Source organism: Miniopterus schreibersii (assembly GCF_964146895.1).
Source record: "Miniopterus schreibersii genome assembly, chromosome: 12".
Classification (NCBI taxonomy): Eukaryota; Metazoa; Chordata; class Mammalia; order Chiroptera; family Miniopteridae; genus Miniopterus; species Miniopterus schreibersii.
This window is the reverse complement of record NC_138112.1, coordinates 47,760,530-47,779,472: the sequence shown is the minus strand read 5'-3', so window position 1 is coordinate 47,779,472 and position 18,943 is coordinate 47,760,530. Positions and strand designations below refer to the sequence as shown.

The following is an 18,943-nucleotide window of genomic DNA, read 5'->3' as shown; positions in this document are numbered from 1 at the left end:
CAGTGTGAGCTTTGGTTATCCTAGTATTAGGTAGTTGTGTTTGGTTTCTATTCAGCCCTGTCAACTTCAGTGTCTCCCTCCCCTATGATTTGAATGCATGTGTTGTATCTCATTGTCATGTTTCAAGTTCCCTAGTAAGCTAGCTCACAGTTTTTCTTTTTTTAAACCTATCAAACACTAGCATAAAATCATTGGATATATAACAACTTATTGGTCTTGCTCCCCAGCATTTCAATTACACTGTTGCCGTGGGACTTACTAAGGGAGATATATTAGGGCCCAAAGCAGATTTCACGTTCTGACTTTTTTTTATCCTCACCCGAGGGTGTTTACTGAGGAAGGAAGAGAGAGAGAGAAACATCAACCAGCTGCCTCCCTATGTGCCCAGCTAGGGATTGAATCTGAAACCCAGGCACGTGCCCTGACTGGGAATCGAACCTGCAACCTTTTGGCGCACAGGACAGCACTCCAGCCAGCTGAGCCACCCACCCAGGACTTGACTATTTTTAAAGCAGAACACAAAAACACTGTCATTTAGCTTTAGCTATAGCCACACAGGGTATACTAACGAAAACCATACTTTTAAAATGGATTTTACGTTTACAGAACAAAATGAAACTAATTTCTGCAAAACCTCAAAACTATAGTTCTTGAGGACTCTTTCCATTGTCTGTACTCTGTTGAAAAGTTACTTAGTGTTACATTGAATTGTTGATTCAACCCTACTTTGGTAGACAGCAAGTAATGAAGGAGCAAAACTATTCACATAGCAAAAAAATAAAATCTAACTGGTGATATGTGTTGGAACTTAACACAAAAGTCCTTTTTCCTATTTTGGAGAAGAGAAACTGCTTTGTCCATGACTATGTGTATCTTAACCAGTTTCACATACAAAGTCCCTAAGAAGTGATGGGTGTGAGTACCAGATGAGACATCATGTGGTTTCACCACCACCGCACCCGTCAAACAGGAGGAGAGTTAAAAATTTGTCAGTCCCTTAATCCCGATCTCAGCACAGTATGGAAGTTCTCTCTTGACGGTTGATTTATTTCAGGAGGCTATGTAGATTATTGTAGTTGACTTCTAATTCTGGATCCTAGACTTTAGGCCTTTAACATACACACAGTATGATTTTTGGTTGGTTATAGTTTAATAATAGTAACATGGAAGAATGGGTGCTTATCCCACTTTTATTTATTTACGGATTTTTTTTTTCTTGTCATCTTTTAGGACAGTCATTGGTTGAGAGCTATCAGGCAAGATGCTTTGGGAAATATATATTCAATTGATGACCCTCCTGGCACCTAGGATATATGAATACCTCATCTGTGATCATTTTGGACAAAGAATTGTACTCAAGCAAGGTCCACAGTAAAACACCTGCACCATTTTATGTGGAATGATGTTTGAGTTTAATATAATTAATGTAATTTTGTCCAAAATAACTAAAAGGTACAGCCTTAATTACTGACTTGTCATATGGTACGACACACCCAACAGGAGACAATCTGGTCTCCATTCTTTACTAGAAAATTAAGAATGATAACCCCTAGAATTAAAGCCAGTGCCGTATACAGAATTTCTCTTGGAAAATCTTCCTAAGTACTGTATATATATCTCAACCTCAGAGTTTAATGATGTCATTTGAAGATTTTGTGTCTAAACTCAATCAGAAACAAGGATTAGAAACAGTATATTTGGAAGGGTATTATCAACAGACATTTGAACACTTGGTTTTACCTTTATTAAAGTCTTATTTAAAGTGTCAGAGTGGAAAACCCTATAAATCCTGCAACTGAATGATCTCTTGTCTGTATTTTCCATTTGTTGTTCTATATTTAATAATTAGACAAAGAGCAAAGAAACACTGAAGAAAAGTAAGAAAGCCTCCTGTTGAGTAACATTCTTTTGAGGATAGAAGCTGGTAAACATGGCAAGCTTTCTTGACTGTCTTGTCCGATACTGTTCATCCTTCTGTGGCCGTCCTGGATTAATGAGTTCGGCTTACAGAAATTGTCCTTCCAGGATATGGCACCTGGCTCATGTGGGTGGACTAGTGCACACTTGCTTGTGTGTGGGTTTGGGCATCTCATCTCCAGTCTTTGACACCCTTCCTTTGGGAATGCCTAACTCATCTTCAGGGTAAGTAGCACTTTCTTCCAATCCTGGGCAGTCAGTAAGTTATAAGTGCAAACATGCAAGGGCTTGCTGTGCTAAATGTTAAAACCTTACCTGTCACAGTGATCCAAAACAATGATGATAAATTTTTGAAAGCTTAAAAAAAAGCCTTCATGTAATTTAATAATGGGGTTTTAGTTGTTTTTTAATCAACACGTGAAAGGAGGGAGAAGCTAATTCTTTTGGCTTCCTGTTATTCCAGTAGGATACCTCTAACACTGTAGATTCTTAAATTATTCTTTCACAAAATAATTTTAAGGAAATAACTCTGATTCTTACCCATTTTTTAAGGATGGATTTTACTGTCTTTCAGATTAATCGGTTTTTGTGCTTACGCCTGCCATCTTTTATGATTATGACAGTTGAATGAATGATTTTGTACATCATTTCTTTTTTGAAGTAGTTATTACTTTTAGATCCAGTTTTAATAAGGTTCCTCCACTTTTGAAAACTTGATTTTTAAATGTAATTTAAATATTTCTTTGTGCTGTGTGTTTATTTTTAAGAAACATAAACCTACCGATGGCCTTCTATAAACTTTTTCATTGTGGTTATAGAAACTTTCTGGGACTTAACTAAAAAGTTAAGTTTTAGCCTAGTTGGGTGTGGCTCAGCAGTTGAGCATCACCCTAGGATCCAGGATATCGGGGTTCAATTCCCGGTCAGGACACGTGCCTGAGTTGCAGGCTCGATCCCAGTCAGGGGCATGCAGGAGACAGCCAGTCAATGAGGACTCTCGTGTCATTGATGTTTCTTTCTCTCTCCCTCTCCCTTCCTCTCTCTGAAATCTATATATATATATATTTTAATGATTTAAAAAGCTAAGTTTTAAATTCTGATAGTGTTTAAAAAGATAAATTGAGGGAGCCCCTGCTTTCTTTGAAAGAAGTTTCTGTAGCCTGCACAGAGCCTGGCAAGTAGTTTCAGAAGCGTACATATTCATAGACTATAAATAAAAGCCTTTCGTAAGCAGCTTAATGAATTTGCCTGGTTTGAGCTTAGTAGCATGAATCAGAATTACATGTATAGTTGTGTGAAATGTTCCTATTTCAGAGATTGACCTATTTTTCGATTTTATTTTTAAAGGAAATATGGGCTTAATCCAGTTTCTGAGTGGATGGGTCAGTAAGCTACTGCTTGGGATTGCTTAGCCTCCATAGTTTGCTCTGTAGTGTAAATGCCAGACCAGAGACCATTATGTGGGTCTGAGTGAGTAAGATCCTAAGTAAAAATGCTGGGCAAGGGATTCACTTTTGCTGGTTAGAGGTGAGGTCAGGAAAGTTACTGTTTATGTAGTTAACTTGTAGTTAAATTATAGGAAGTAGTGATCATTAGTAAGTACTGTTAAAAGATAAAAAAACTAATTGTCTTAAGTGTTTAAAGATTGTTTTAAATCAGTACTGTGTGCTTAGTGCACTTCGAAGATACTGGCCTAAATTATTCATTGAACTATCATGTCCATTGGGTAGAGTATTGGTTTCCCAATAGTAGAAAAATTGTCTTATTTCCTAAGGATTAAGTCTAGTGATCGGATCCTGGCATTTAAATGAGGTTTTTGCTTAGGACTGTTTCTCAGAATCTGTGTTGCCTTTTCAATTGCTACTGGAATTGTAGAAGGGCACTTGTGAAATCCTACTCTGCATGGGTAAAGGTCAGTGTGTGGGGACCTTTGAGGTATGTGGGTTAGGCACCAACTCTTAATCTAGGGTTCATTCTAGCAGGTATAGAGATATGAAAATTCCCTGTCCGGGTGGCTCAGTTGGGTTGTGGGTTTGATTCCCCATCAGGGCACATACAGAATCAACTAATGAATGCATAAATAACCAATGTCTCACTCGCTCGCTCTCTTTCCCTCTCCCCTCCATCCCTCTAAAATCAATTAAAATAAAGAATATTAAAATTTCTCTTAAGGTGTTTAAGAAAAAAAATTGTTTTGTTTGAGAAGTGACCCAGATGATGATGAGAATCTTCCACCATATTTTCTGTTGTTGTTGTTTATATAAACAGTCTCTTAAAGTATCAAAGTTCATTGAATTTTGAGTATTAATGTGGGTTTTCTTTTTTGGTATTTACATTTCAGATCTTAATTATAATTCTTTTTAGAAAACAGATAGATTTAAAATATTCAAATATGCTGTATAAAAAGGTCTGTGTGTGAGAGAGGAAAGGACTGGGTCTATCTTGGCATTTCTAGCCGCTTCAGATGAACTGTGACCTTTACAGAAAACCAGACAACTGCTGCCTCAGTTTGGTTCCCATTTTGAGTGTTAATGGCTTTAGCTGGAGATGTGTTTGAAAAGACTTATTTGGTGCTATGTGGTAGCATTTGCCTTAACATATAAGAGAAAAACAATGTAAATTCCAGGATTTAAATGTATGTTTTTAAAAATGGAGATCTGAAACTGTAGCTTAAGTATAACTTGATCCATTTTTATGTAATAATTTTTAACAAAATGTGTTGTGTTTATGTGTGAAAAGTCCAGGCTAGCTGTAAGATAACTTATACACAGATAAGTGGAATACTTTAACTGCCACATACTGACCACTTATTTGAATGCCTAACCATATTCATATTGTTTGATTCCCTAACATCTGGGAGGATTTTCCTATCTCACAGGAGCCATAAAGTTTCATATAGGATGTAGTAAGACAAGTTCTTTTAGAAACAAATTTTAAAATTCTTTAATGCATCCTTATAAAATAGGGACTCGAGATATCATCTTCACTAGTCATTATTTTGTAAATCACTCTTTGCGCACAAAATCCTAAGCTCTTGTAGAAATTAGTCTTTTTGCTCTTTTAGGATTTAATAAATTAGTTCAATATAAGAAACTAGATATTTTGATTCGGGCTAAATGAACAGCTAAGTCTAAGTCATATTGAGCCTTTGAAAGATCCTCATGAAATAAGAGTTAACTCTCTGGTGTGCTCTCTTATGTATACTTAGTAAATAAGGAAGGATGTTACCTTTTCACACATCCTCATTTGTGGTAGACTGACTTACTCTATAAATTGCCATGTATGTCAAAATTCCTGATTAGGTAAGAAAATGCCCTCAGCTAAGGACCTGTAAAGTTTGGGAAGTCCATAAGCCCACCCTCACTTCTGATACCAGTTGCAACTTTGGGGGTCCCTAAGACCACCCTCAGGGCTGATAATTCTCTAGGACTCACAGAACTTACTCAAAGCTGTTATATTCAGAGTTAGGCTTATTACAGCTAAAGGATTAAAATTGGCTACTAAGGGAAGCGAAAGTTCCAAGAATGAGGTTTTAGTTGTCCTCTCCCAGTGGAGTCATTATGTGTAGAGTATTGGCAACCAAGGAAGCTTTCCCAAGCCTTGATGTCCAGAGTTTTTACTGGGGCTTGGTCATATAGACATGAGGCTGCCCATGTCTGACCCATAATCTCCAGTCCCACCAGAGGTTGAGTTGTGACTGCATGGCCCAAAGCCCCTATTATAAATCACATTGTTTAGACTATCTGGTGTGGCCGAACCCCCCCCCCCCCACGTAAACAAAGCAGGACATTCCAAGGGCTAGAGATCACCCCTAGGAGCTGAGGGCAAAGGACAGACCCTTCCTTTGGGTAAGGTAAATTATTTGCTACACAGGACCAATTTATTTTGTTAGAACTTTTAAAAATACCTGAGTGCAAAAAAGAAAAATGTATGTTTTTACGAGAAGTCAGCTGACAACCTTATGGGAGCTCCCTTGTAGGTAACAGATTGCTTTTCTCTTGCTGCCTTAACATTCTTTGCCTTGAATTTTTGGCATTTTAACTATGATGTGTCTGGGTGTGCACCTCTTTGTATTTTTCTTTCTTGGGACTCTCTATGCCTCCTGAACTTGTGTGACTTTTTCCTTCACCAGGTTAGGGAAGTTTTCTGCCATTATTTCTTCAAAGAAATTCTCCCTTGCTTATTCTCTTTCCCTTCTGGCACTCCTGTCATGCAAATATTGTTACATTTCATATTTGCCCACAGCTTCCTTAGACTGTTCTATTTTTTAATTGTTTTTTCTTTCTGGTCTCTGATAAAGTGATTTTTTTTCTACCCTGTCTTCTAATTCACTGATAAAGTCTTCAGCTTCCTTTAATTTGCTGTTTATTCCTCCCAGTGTATTCTTTATTTTTGCTGTGTCATTCTTAATTTCCTGCATAGTTTCCATATCTTTTCTCATTGTCCTTACAATCAGTATTCTGAACTCTGTATCTGAGAGATTGCTTATCTCCATTTCACTTAGCTCTTCATCTAGAGAATTCATGTTCTTTCATTTGAGGCTTGTTTTTTTGTCTCCCCATTTTGGCTGTCTTTTTGGGGTTTGTTTCTATGTATTAGGTAGATCTGCTAGGACACTCAGTCGTTTTGTATAGTCTCTGGTGCAGGCCAATGTCAGGCGCTGTTTGTGACTGGCCTTGAGTACCCTGTTTGGAGCTATGAACCACCCATGGCTTGAAGACCCCTTTGTTGGGGCTTGGTGCATTTGGACAGGACCCAGATGTATACCAAAGTGTGATTTTCCAAGGCCTGGGTCCAGAAGCAGATCAGGCAAAGACTCAAAGCTCTCTGAGGTCTGCCTCTACCTGCAGGTTTATTCATCTGATTCTCTTAATGAGCTTCAGGCAGTAGAAACTCCACAGGGTGGTGCAGGTGATTGTTATCAGTCTCTTAATGAGCCTCAGGCAGTAGAAACTCCAGGGGGTAGGCAGAGAGGTTTTCCAGCAGGTTGGGGCAATTGCTTCCCCCTCAGGCAAAAGCTGCTTGGAAGGTAAATGTCTGCCTCTGCAGTCTGGGGGAATGACTTGGCACAAGAATCCAGAGGGGTGCCCTCTGAGCTCCATCTTCGGAGCCCACAACCCTAGATTCTCCTCACACAGCTCTGGTCCTCTGCTTCCACCAGAGCCCAAAGTGAGTAGATGCACACAAAACATTGTGCGTTGACTCTTTTAAGAGGGTGCCTGCCTGGCCAGGCATGACTCAGCAGTTGAGCATCGACCTAGGATCTAGGCAAGCATGGTTCCATTCCCGGTCAGGGCACATGCCCGGCTTGTAGGCTGGGTCCCCAGTCAGGGGTGTGCAGGATGCTGCCGATCAATGACTCATCATTGATGTTTCTCTCTCTCTTCTTCTCCTTTCCTCTCTCTGAAATCAATAAAGACATATTTTTTAAAAAAAGAGGGTGCCTGCATTTCCAGCCGTCTCTCCCTGGCAGGCAGAGAGCTGGCTGCTTTTCACAGCCAGATGTTATGTGGGCACCTTTCTCAGTTCTGATGCTCTTGGCAGGGAAGCCCAGCCTGGGGTTTAGACCCCAGAGTCCTCAGTGGGAACCCCCCACAGCTGAGATATCCCTCTGGACCTTCAGATGCTGCCTGTGGGAGCCCAGCCAGCCTTCTTGTACCTCCACACTTCCAGTCTCTGTGTGGTCTCCATTTTTCGTCCTTGGTTACGAGGGTTCTCTCCAGCTCATCTTCAGTTGCAGTTGATTATTCAGGATGGTTTTTCTATGTTTTAGTTGTAATTCCAGTTTGGTCCTGGGAGAGGGTCATTGTAGCCTCCACTCAGTCCGCCGCCATCTTTAATCTCTCCCAGAAAAGGTATGTTTTTAAAAGATTAGGCTCTGCCAAATACTTCATGCCTGATAGTGTAATTTGAAGATGAGAAGGGCAATATGGAGCACTGGAACAGGAGGTATGTGCTTATCTAAACATCAGATGGGCTACCACTCATTTTACAAACTGGAATTGTCAGTGATTCCTACACTGTAAGGTTTTTGTGGGGGGGTTTGCAATAGAGAATAGGTTGGAAACTTAACTCTGGTTTGTATATCCAAAAGGGTGGGTTGTTACAGAAACAACTTAATGTTTATCCCACCCTGTATTAATTTTAAGTTGTTAGAATAAAATCTTCTCAGATTTAATTGCAGTTTGCATGTTTTCTAATCTTTTGCATTTTTTTTTTGAGAAATCAAAACTGTAAATCAATTTTCACGTCCCTGACAAAAATAGCAAACCAAAGCAATTCGGTGATTGAATTATAATATTTCCTGGTAAAAATTTGGCTGTCATTGGGTATAGGAATAGTATCTTTAGAGAATCTGACTCCAGAAGGACTTGGCACTGAATTTTGGTAGCTACTCAGGCAGAATTGAGTAAATGGTAACAGTGATAGTTTTGAAATCTGTGATGTTAAATAAATATCACACTCTATTCACTTTTCGACACCCTTTCTAATACACACCCCTTCAAGATAAAAGAGTTTTAGAAGTTGTCTTTTGATTTTCAGGCAGTAGAGGTATTGCTCAGATCTTTCATTTGATTTAATTTTACCTAATTTATTTTGCAGCTCATGTGTATTTGTAAGCAATTTTAATAATTACCTTCTGCATCCCAGCACAATGTGAAAGAAAGGCAGGTTCATTCCAAAAGAGCACATCCTAAGGACTCTAACCATCTGGTGCCTTCAGGTCATTTTGCTCCAGGACTTTTCCTAGAAGACAGCTGATTCTGCTGGTTTTAGGAAATCATTCTTAATGAGGATTATACAGTCCCTTCCTTTGGAAAAGTGTGTTTTTAAACTGATAAATACAGTAAGAACTGTTAAGAAAGCAGATTCTATTTGTTGTACTGGTGTTTAGGGAATGACTATGGTTAATAGAAGAAAAATCATTTGTGGGGATTAGTTTTAACCATATTTAATAATAGAGATAAAGTAGAATCTAATATTCAAGAATTAAACTTTTTGTTAAGTTTAGAATGACTAGAGTTTGTTAATGGAGAGGTAGAGCTGGTTATGGAAAAGAGCAGTATCATCTAGCAGGTAGTTAGAGCACCCAAGTTATTTGCAGGCCCTTCAAGAAGTTTACCTTTTAAAAAAAAAGTAGTAGTAGTTTGCCTGTCAGTTTTTAATTAGCATAACTTAAGTAGCAAATGTAGACCATAACTTTAGTAATGAGATGGGATGCGATTACAAGGCCAGCAAGTAGAAGTTTACAATAGCAACAAAATTTCTGGTAAAAACAAGAATTACAGATGGATTATAGCCGTGTTTCTTAACCTCAGGAGCCTTTTTAGACAGTTTTTTCTTAGTTATACCCACCCCTGTGAACCATAGATTATACTGTATATCTGTTTATATACTGTGTCTATATCTCCACTTTATACATAAAAGGAGCAAGTTTTTTTCTTTACCTCCTAAAAGCCAGTTTTCATTAACTAGAGGAGCGATATCACAGCAATTAAGAATGTGCATGGATTAGAGTGATGGTAGCTAAAACTTGACTAGAACTCAGAGGGGTAAGAACTAGAAAAAATAGTTTCAAAGATTACCCGAAGTTTGGAGTTAGGAAAAGAGGTGAATAAATGGGCCTTTCCTTAGCAAAGAACAGAGCTTAACCAGAGAAACAGAACAAAAACAGAATAGAAAAAGTGAGTAAAGTAGTAAAAACCTTGCAGAAGTGAAGCTTTATTAACCTGTACATTAGTTTAGGGAAATTCTTCCCAGTCTCAGTCCTTTTACAGGCCTCTCAAGTGGGTTCTTTCTCTTTCAGCTTAGCAGTGAGGCCTGAGAATGGACTTGGCCTAAATCGAATGTTTTTCCTTGGTATAAATGTGTTGTTCCATTTGTTGGAGACTTAGGAATTGTAATCTGTAGGAATAGCCTCTGCTTCATTGATAAATGATTGTTGAGGCTGTAGAGAAAGTGGGTAAAAACATGAATTAGTTTTCTCTCAAAAGTTTTTCTCAGTCAACTCAAATTTTAATGTTATTTTTTATGAAATTGTAACATTTAACATAATTTTTCTTTCCTCCTATTTTGAAGGTATCAGCTCATACTTCGTACTGTTTTTGAAGGTTCCTGTGAAAGAAAGAAAAGGACTTGGGAAATAAGTACTTTTTTGTCTTTTTCTTCTGCAGGTCCCAGTAGGGATGGCACAATCAGTGAGGACACCATCCGAGCTTCTCTCATCTCAGCAGTCAGTGACAAACTGAGATGGCGGATGAAGGAGGAAATGGATCGCGCCCAGGCAGAGCTCAATGCCTTGAAACGAACAGAAGAAGACCTGAAAAAAGGTCACCAGAAACTGGAAGAGATGGTTACCCGTTTAGATCAAGAAGTAGTAAGTAACTCATTGAATAGTCGCGACTTTTAGATTGAATTGTAGGCAGGGCAAAGTGCTCTGTTACCTTGTTACACTGGGCATTGTGGGGTATAGTCAGAGTTCAGAAAATTATAGGTCTTTAAGTATTTGAATATAGCTTCTCTATAGCTTTGTTTAAAATGGAGCCTGTCTTTGATCTTTGATTGGAAGGTGGATGGTATTTAGAGCATTTTTGCTTACACCTTCACCCCAGGGGATGATATTTTGACCGAAGGAGGGCTGTTTTTTGAGTGCTTGATTTTGCCAGTTATCTGGAAGTAAGAATTTTAGAGAGCTCTTAGCCATGATAAAGACCTACAGACCCTGGTGCAGATTTCAGAGTCAGTTCTTTATATTGTTTCCAGGTGTTGTTTGAGCTATATTTAAAGTATCTTCATTGAGCCCCTCTAACTTAATAATTCAAAGATATATGGATCACCTAAGAGATAAATACAGAGTTTGCAACCTTTAGTTCTTAAGCTTCCTTACACTTGATCAGGCTGCTGTGCCCTGAATAGTCAGTATAAGTCAGCCCTGTGACTTCATGATGAAGTAGAGGCACCAGCATAATTTGAGTGCTAGCTTCACTCTCCGCTCTCATTCTTGTGAGGGAGAATTCATTCCAATAAATTTGCATTTTTGATGAAAGGGTTAAGAGTTATTGAATGTTTGAGGGCTTTGGGGAAAGTGATGTGCGCATTAGTCTTATAAAATGATCTAGTGTAAAGTGAGCTTCCCAGTAGCTGGCTATTTTCAAAAGTTCGGGGGAGTGACGCCAGTACAATTCAGTCTGCAGCTACCACCTGTGATATCTTGTGACTCATGTTCAGGTGTGTAGGGTTTTATGTGTTGAACCCTCAATAGCCCGGGGAAGAGTTATTCTTTTGTGGTAGATGCCCACTTTGAAAGAACTCTTTTTGTGATTTTCATGTAAGGAACCTCGGGCTAGAAAATGTCTGATGTTTTAATTTGGAAATATTATATGTCAGTTGTGACAAGATTATCAATGTCACTGAAAGGGTTCGGCTCAGGTACTTGCAGCATTATCCTGTTCTCACTCGGCATACCTGGTCACATCTTTTCCTCTACCTTTGACCAATGTGCTGTTTGAAACATTAATCTCATCCATGGGTTGTTTAAACATTGCTTTTTTTACTCGCAAATCTGTTTCTGTGAAGTTGAGTTGTAGATGTCTGACAAGCAGATAATTATGTACAATTAATATAAAGTCATCATGCTTGGACTGTTCTGTTTTCAGGCTGAGGTTGATAAAAACATAGAACTTTTGAGAAAGAAGGATGAAGAACTCAGCTCTGCTCTGGAGAAAATGGAAAATCAATCTGAAAACAACGACATTGATGAAGTTATCATTCCCACAGCCCCACTATATAAACAGATCCTAAACCTGTACGCAGAGGAAAATGCTATTGAAGACACTATCTTTTACCTGGGAGAAGCCTTGAGGCGGGGAGTAATAGACCTGGATGTCTTCTTAAAGGTATGTCTTCCTCACTCTGCTGCCAGGATTTGGGAAGTTTTAGAGGCAGTGATCTTAAAAAACACAAACCAAGAGGGTTTTTCTGGACGGTGGGGGTTATAATTCCTCATCTTCCCAAAAGAGAGCAAGTGAGATATATAGCTGTGAGCAGTGTCTTCTCACCTACAGAGGGCTGAGGATCCATCTGAGTAGAGAAAGAAAAGTGGGCTAGTGACTGCAGTTGTCGCCCCATCTCCCCCTCCCCCCCCAGCACAGCATTCAGCTGAATGCAATTCTATCTTAATACTGTGTGTGGGTGGGTCAAGAGGTGCACCCAGATTTCCATTGGTTCTTTCAGGTCATACCATCTAAATTGAGATCACTGACTGCACCCCACCCCCATTGTGTTTTTTTGATAATTTTCTTAGTCACATAGTTTTAGACCTGTTTTTCCAGGTCAAACAGCCCTGAAAGTTTTGGGCTGCCCTGCTGTTACTAAAGCCCTCTGAATGAAGGTTGTTTCAGGCTTAATGCTTAAAGACATGAAGAAGAGATCCTGTAAGCCAGACCTGGCTACTGCTCTTTGTTGGGTGATAAGTGGCATGGTTTTGAGAAGAGCAGTAGCCACCCTTTGGATATTCAATTCAGCTGCTGTTGGTACTTCCACGTACATGCGAGGCTAGTCAGGTCAGTTGCTGACCTTGCCTATCTCACTGAGTGAGGGGCCAAACCACTCTTGAATCTTGTACAAGCACATGAATGGCTAGGTATAAACAAGAGACCAAGAGGGGACTCCCTTCTATACACTGTCCCATGCTTAGGTGGCTTAGCTGAGGGGCAGATGCACATGAAGAGAAGGCAAGAGAGGCATGCTGTTTGCTAGACAAAAGTGGGCCTTGTGCTGCTCATATTTGCCCTTCCTAGCCAAGTGAGGACAGTCAGTTATCAAAGGTTTTTTGTAACTTTTGTTAGAATTACAGTACGAATTTCCCTGGCATCTTGATAGTGTCAAGATGTAGCTCAAATTCCTGAGCCAGATCCTGCAATCTGGTGCTTCTCTTATGAAATGAGAAAGCGTGAGAGAGAGAGAGACAGAGAGACAGAGAGAGAGAGAGAGAGAGTGTGTGTGTGTGTGTGTGTGAGTGTGAGTGTGAGAAATCTTTATACGGTCTCAGAAGACTACTTTCCTTAACACAACTTACCAGCTTGAATCTAGTTGAGTTTAAAAAGCCACATGTAATGAAGTATTGGTTTCAAAGGAAGACTGATAGGAGTTTAGGATTCTTAGATCCCATTTAGGTTACAGACTGTCTGATACTTCATGCCTGGGCCAAAGCCATTCTAAACTGTTGAAACTTTTTCCCCTCTCCCAGCATGTACGTCTTCTGTCCCGTAAACAGTTCCAGCTGAGGGCACTAATGCAAAAAGCAAGAAAGACTGCTGGTCTCAGTGACCTCTACTGAATTCTCCGATACCAGCTGGAGATTGAACTCTTCTTAAAGCATTCTTTTCTTCTCTTTCTTTCTCTGATCAGTAGGTGCCCAGAATAAGTTATTGCAGTTTATCATTCAAGTGTAAAATATTTTGAATCAATAATATATTTTCTGTTTTCTTTTGGTAAAGACTGGCTTTTATTAATGCACTTTCTATCCTCTGTAAACTTTTTGTGCTGAATGTTGGGACTGACTATGCTAAATAAAATTTGTTGCATACTTGTTCTCTTCCTTACTGAAAATCTTTAGGAAAAAAATCCATGAAACCTTAAGTCCTGGGTGATACCCTCTTACTGGTCCCTACCTAGATTTGTTTCCTTTCTAGGCCTAACTGAACAAACCATGACTGTTTCTCAAGAAGAAAGTGGCAAGTGCCCAAGCTACATACCTATGAATGTACATTAACTAGGCAAGATGGTCTGGCCACAATTGAGGAGGAAGGTGCAATGTACTATTTTATTGTCATTTGAAGTCCATCTTCCTTGCAAGTGGTTCTGTTTGTAACCACCAAGTGAGCTGTATTGTCCTGCAGAGCTCATCTAGTAGAACAGAATCTTCTCTATCAAAGTGAGAGAGCTTAGAAGGTTTCATGAGGTTATAAAGAAACATTCTGATTTGAGATGTTTTTAAGATATTTAGGGAGCCAGGCAGTCTACTCCTAGAAATTTGTTAGAGGAGTTGATTATTTAAGATAAGGTACAGAAATCCAGAAATTAATATAAAATCAATTTTACCACTAACAGTAAAGTCTATATAGCAGCAGTTTAATATATTGTCAGTCGATAGTAAGTGCCTCCTCGGTGGTAAACACCGAGAGACTCGTACATCACTGCTTAAGAATATATAATCTGGTGAATATGATCACACAAAAGTGAAGTCCCAATGAAAGAAAAATAAGGGAAAACATTACATATATTTAGGGAACCTAATCTCATCCTTCTGGCAGAGTTCAGGCTAACTTTCAAGGTACTGAAAATACAAAAAACTAGTACCTTACCTTACCTGGATCTTTATCAGTTCCCATATCTGAGTTCAATCCTTCAGCAACGTTCACTCCACCCAGAACTAACAAAGAAATACCCCCAAAAATCTACTTAATGCATGGCATTATATAACAGGATTTTTTTAAAAAACATTAGCAAAGTGTTATAATTGCCCTGAGTGGTTTTCAACTTGGAATGTTCAGCAGAACTATCAGAAAAATTCAGATGTCCAAGTTCCACCTTAAATCTGCTGAATCAAAATCTCCAGGGATGGGGCCTACAATTCTATAATCTTGGTGAGATTCTCCAAACAAAGTGATGGTTTTGAACTTTCAACTATAGATAAGTGTTAACTTTTATCACTTCAATTCCTTTTCCATAGCCAGGGTTTATATTAGGTGAATTTCAAGGGTTTTTAGCCAGAAGAAACTAAGAAAAAAAGGACTGCTATGACCATATTACCCCTCATCTTCACTTAATACGACGAATTCATGTTACTTTTCTGAACTAGACCGACCCTAGTTAAATATAAACTACATCTTGTTACTTAGGGCTGTGATTATAATCTTAACCACACATATATAGTATTATAGGAACATCATCAAATTTTTCAAATTTGTATTTCTGGTAGATTATAAAAATTAATTAACTAACAAAAGGGCTTAGGGTGCAATAAAAGTCCTTTCTCTCCACCCAGAAGCTATTTTACTTTATGACTAAATAGCTTTATGATCAATATAGCCTAGACATGTTTCAGAGAATGTGTGGCTCAATGGTGCTTTTAGGCTTACCACTTGAGTCCCCCTGCTCTCCAAGGATCAACCCATGACAGCTTTCAGAGTGGATACCAATCCTGCCCAATCAGGAAATGAAAATGGGTAATGTCCAGGTTGTAGCCGCTTCTAATACGGTTTTTGGGAAATGCACACTCAACTTCCAGGCTACTTAAGATATCCACTGAGCAGAAAAAATTCATGTCAGAAACTGTTCTCGTCTAAAATGATGTGTTGTTTTTTTTTAAAGATTTATCTAAATTAAAACTGGTAAACCTTATGGGGTTTTGGGGGGGAGGGGCATGGTTCTTTATCCAATCTCCAGCTATACCACAATGCCAACAATATCTACCCATAGAAATAATTTAAAACTTTTTTGTTGCTACTTTGCATAGCCTATTGTGCAGAAACACAGTAGGTTCACTCCATAAAAAAATTTTCATAGCCTGGCCAGATAGGGCCCCACTCAACCCTTGAACTGGACACAACCTGCACAACCATATGCGGTGGCCTTACCCCCAACCAAGGAAACAGTTAACCCTATGGCACAAAGACATGACTTACTTTTAATGAGAGGCTGACTGAACAGGCCATACCAACTGATCCACTTCCTATAATGGAGATCTTATGGAGATGAATGGCCTCTTCTGAAGTGAAATTCTTCAGTTCATACTTGACCGTCTCCATCTTAGAAACCTGACAGAAAAACTGCAAAGCCACTTCCACATTAGGAATTGGTCCGTAGAGAACTCCTGGGCGCCAGTGGGGAAGGAGGTGCTTCAGACACAACAGGAAATGACAAAGTTGACAGTCAAAGAAGCTGGGTAGCTTCTGGCCAGCAACCCAGCATCCAGGAGGCAAACCAAAGGGGGGAGGAGGAGGAAGGTGTGTACAATTAAGAGGGAATGAAGGAAGGAAAAGGGGTTGCTTCAGCAAAGATGAGGCTACTGTTCGGAAGGTTCTCCCTCCCCTCCCACCCTCGTTCTCCCCCTCCCCCAGTTGTCAGCTCCAGAATCAAGCCCAGAGTCCACAGGCCCAGGGTCCGGAGGCCCAAGGCCAAGTACAACTAGACACAAGATACCTCTGGCCACACACGAGAAAAGGGCCAGCCCCTCGAGGGGGTGCATGCTGCCCGGAAGGGACCCAGAGTCTTCCCCAGGCAAAGAAATTCTCTCCTGCTGCATCCACTCTCTGGCTGGTCTGCAGGACTCAGGCTGCCCAGCTTATGGCCACTCACTGGGGAGGTAGAGAATGAAGGAAAGCTGGCTGAGGTCCGAGGAGGAAAACAGTTTATTATGGAAGCTGCATAAGCCACACTCAGCTTATGGGGGCCTAGCACACCTGGCACAGGCATGAAGATAGAGGCTTCAATTTCATGAGGTGAGGGGAACTGAACAATGAGGGGAAATTATCTAAAAAAGCTCTTGAGGAAGAAATAATGAAAAAAAAAAGTTGATAAACACTCCCTACATTTTATAAAATTGTCAAATATGTATTATGTATTACAATTCACAAGTGAGTTAGAAAAAGTTAATTAGGTAGAACGTGGCAGAAGAGGTGGAAATCTTGGTTTTGAGGCACTGCACCTCAAAATCTTGGCTTTGAGGCACTGCACCTGTGCCTGCTACCAGTCACCTGTGCACAATTGGCAGGTTGACGTGTCTGTAGCCGGCGATCTTCAAAGAGGCTCCTTGGACTCCAACCGCAGGAGGTGCAGCAGGTACATTAAACTAGCGGGCCTCGCTATCAAAAGAAGCACTGCTGCCCTGGCCAGTTTGGCTCAGTGGTGAGAGCATCGGCTGCGGACTGAAGGGTCCAGGTTTTGATTCCTGCCAAGGGCACGTACCTCAGTTGCAGGCTCAATCCCTGCCCAGGAGGCAACCGATCGATGTCTCTCTCCCATTGATGTTTCTCTCTTTCTCCCTTCTACTCTCTGAAAAGCAATGGAAAAAATATCCTCGGGTAAGGAAAAACAGAGTACTGCTTTCCCAGAACCCATTCACCAGAGAGCCCAAGTAAAGCTATTTCTAACCAAACTTTGGATGTAGCCAATAAGAGCTGTTGACACTTGACTGGGAATTTTTCACCAGGGCTGTAGGAGAGAGAGACCTCAGGGCTACTTTTTACCACCCACAAATGTGAGCTGAAGTAGAAAAAAATAAAACATTTTAAACCCTCTATGCGATGGGGATTTTTTGTTAATTTTTTTAAATTGATTTTAGAGAGAGAGAGAGAAAGAGAGAAACATGGATTTGTTGTTCTACTTGTTATACATTCACTGGTTGCTTCTTGTATGTACCCTGACTGGAGCTTGAACCTGCAACTTTGGTTCGACACTCTAACCAACTGCGCTACCTGGCCAGGGCCTGCAACAAGGATTTTAAAATAAGATATGAAACCCTAAGAATTTGATCAGTGCAGTGATGATAACCATTTCTACAAGTGGAAGGGAAAACTCAATTCATTATGTAAGTGTAGAATCCAAAATTCCCCTCTTATCCCTTAATCTGTAATGAACCAAGATTTCCACCACCTCTTCTGCCACGTTCTACCTAATTAACTGTTTTTCTAACTCACTTGTGAATCGTAATACATAATACATATTTGACAATTTTATAAAATGTAGGGAGTGTTTATCAACTTTTTTTTTTCATTATTTCTTCCTCAAGAGCTTTTTTAGATAATTTCCCCTCATTGTTCAGTTCCCCTCACCTCATGAAATTGAATATTAAGTAATAAGATTTCATCTGATAGGGTTGAGCTTTAGAGAGCCAAACCCTTGAAATATCTAAGATTTTCACTCTCACGCCAATTTTCACCCTCTTGGGGCAATATTGCCCCCGCTGAGAAAACATCAAGTAGAGTAGTTGTACTTCCTAGAATATTCACTGTAAAAACTATAATTTACAGCTTTTCATTCTCTGCCAGGATTTCCTAAAATGAATTTTTAATTTGGTGTACAAAGAGGAGCCTTTTAAAAAAGGCAAAATCCACAAAAGATTCTCCTTTCCCCCATCCTACCTAAACTCTCACTCATGACCATATTTTGTGCATTCAAGGAAAGTGTTTTTTTTTAAAAGGCAAAAGAACAAAATAATAGGAAACTAATGTTCAGTAGTAGATGACTAGAATGAAAGCTATTACAATAACAAAAATAACAGGGTGAACTGTGACGCGCTTAGCAAATGGGTGCACCTGCACTAGAGCCATGCAAGTCTTCAGGGCCTGCACAGCTGCCTTCTAACTTTTCCCACTGGTCTAGTATAATTTGTAAATTACCTTGGTCCTGATTTCTCAGTTTTTGTTTCACTGATATTTCCTACAGCTGCCTTAATTTTCTGTGAAATCAGGAAATATATGTTACATATTATATGTATATGTATATATATTTGTATATATAAATCAAAGAAGCACATTTACTCCTAGATTGGACACAAAGAGGGAGCTGCCAATTGACTGTTATCAAGCATGCATTAATAATCAATTAGTTGATGTACCTTAAATACTCACTCTGAGATAGCTGAGGGCAGAACTCATGTCATATTGACTTTATAACCATAACACAGCAAGAATAATAGTAGTTCACTGAATGAATTGGAAAGAAATGCAATCCAGGTTTCTAAATTGAAAGTTGGATATCGGAAGTTCCAGGTTTCACTTTAGTTTAAGTTAATCACACAAACCAAGACAAATTTCCTTGTATTTATTTTCCACACTGCATAATTTTCACTTATATCTGATGGGTTAAGCTCCCTGTGTAGTATTTCAACCTGAGACGCCAAATCATCAATTTGAATTTATATGAATTAGTGTAATACTTGCAGGGTTGAAGGTATTTCATTTAAAAATTTTTACACCAAAAAGTTATATTTCTATTTTCCTTCTGATATACATGGTCTTAA

At 39.4% G+C, this 18,943-nt stretch overlaps 1 protein-coding gene across 1 annotated transcript in view; it reads left to right on the top strand.

Annotated features, from left to right (window-relative positions):
- Nucleotides 1-13,507, top strand: part of TSG101 (tumor susceptibility 101) — a 39,544-nt gene extending 26,037 nt beyond the window's left edge. The window contains exons 8-10 of the mRNA XM_081153350.1: nt 10,092-10,294; nt 11,574-11,813; nt 13,166-13,507. Of these exons, the coding sequence (XP_081009476.1) occupies nt 10,092-10,294; nt 11,574-11,813; nt 13,166-13,255 (533 nt within the window). The 3' untranslated portion in view covers nt 13,256-13,507. The remainder of the gene's footprint in view (nt 1-10,091; nt 10,295-11,573; nt 11,814-13,165) is intronic.
- Nucleotides 13,508-18,943: the final 5,436 nt, after the last annotated feature.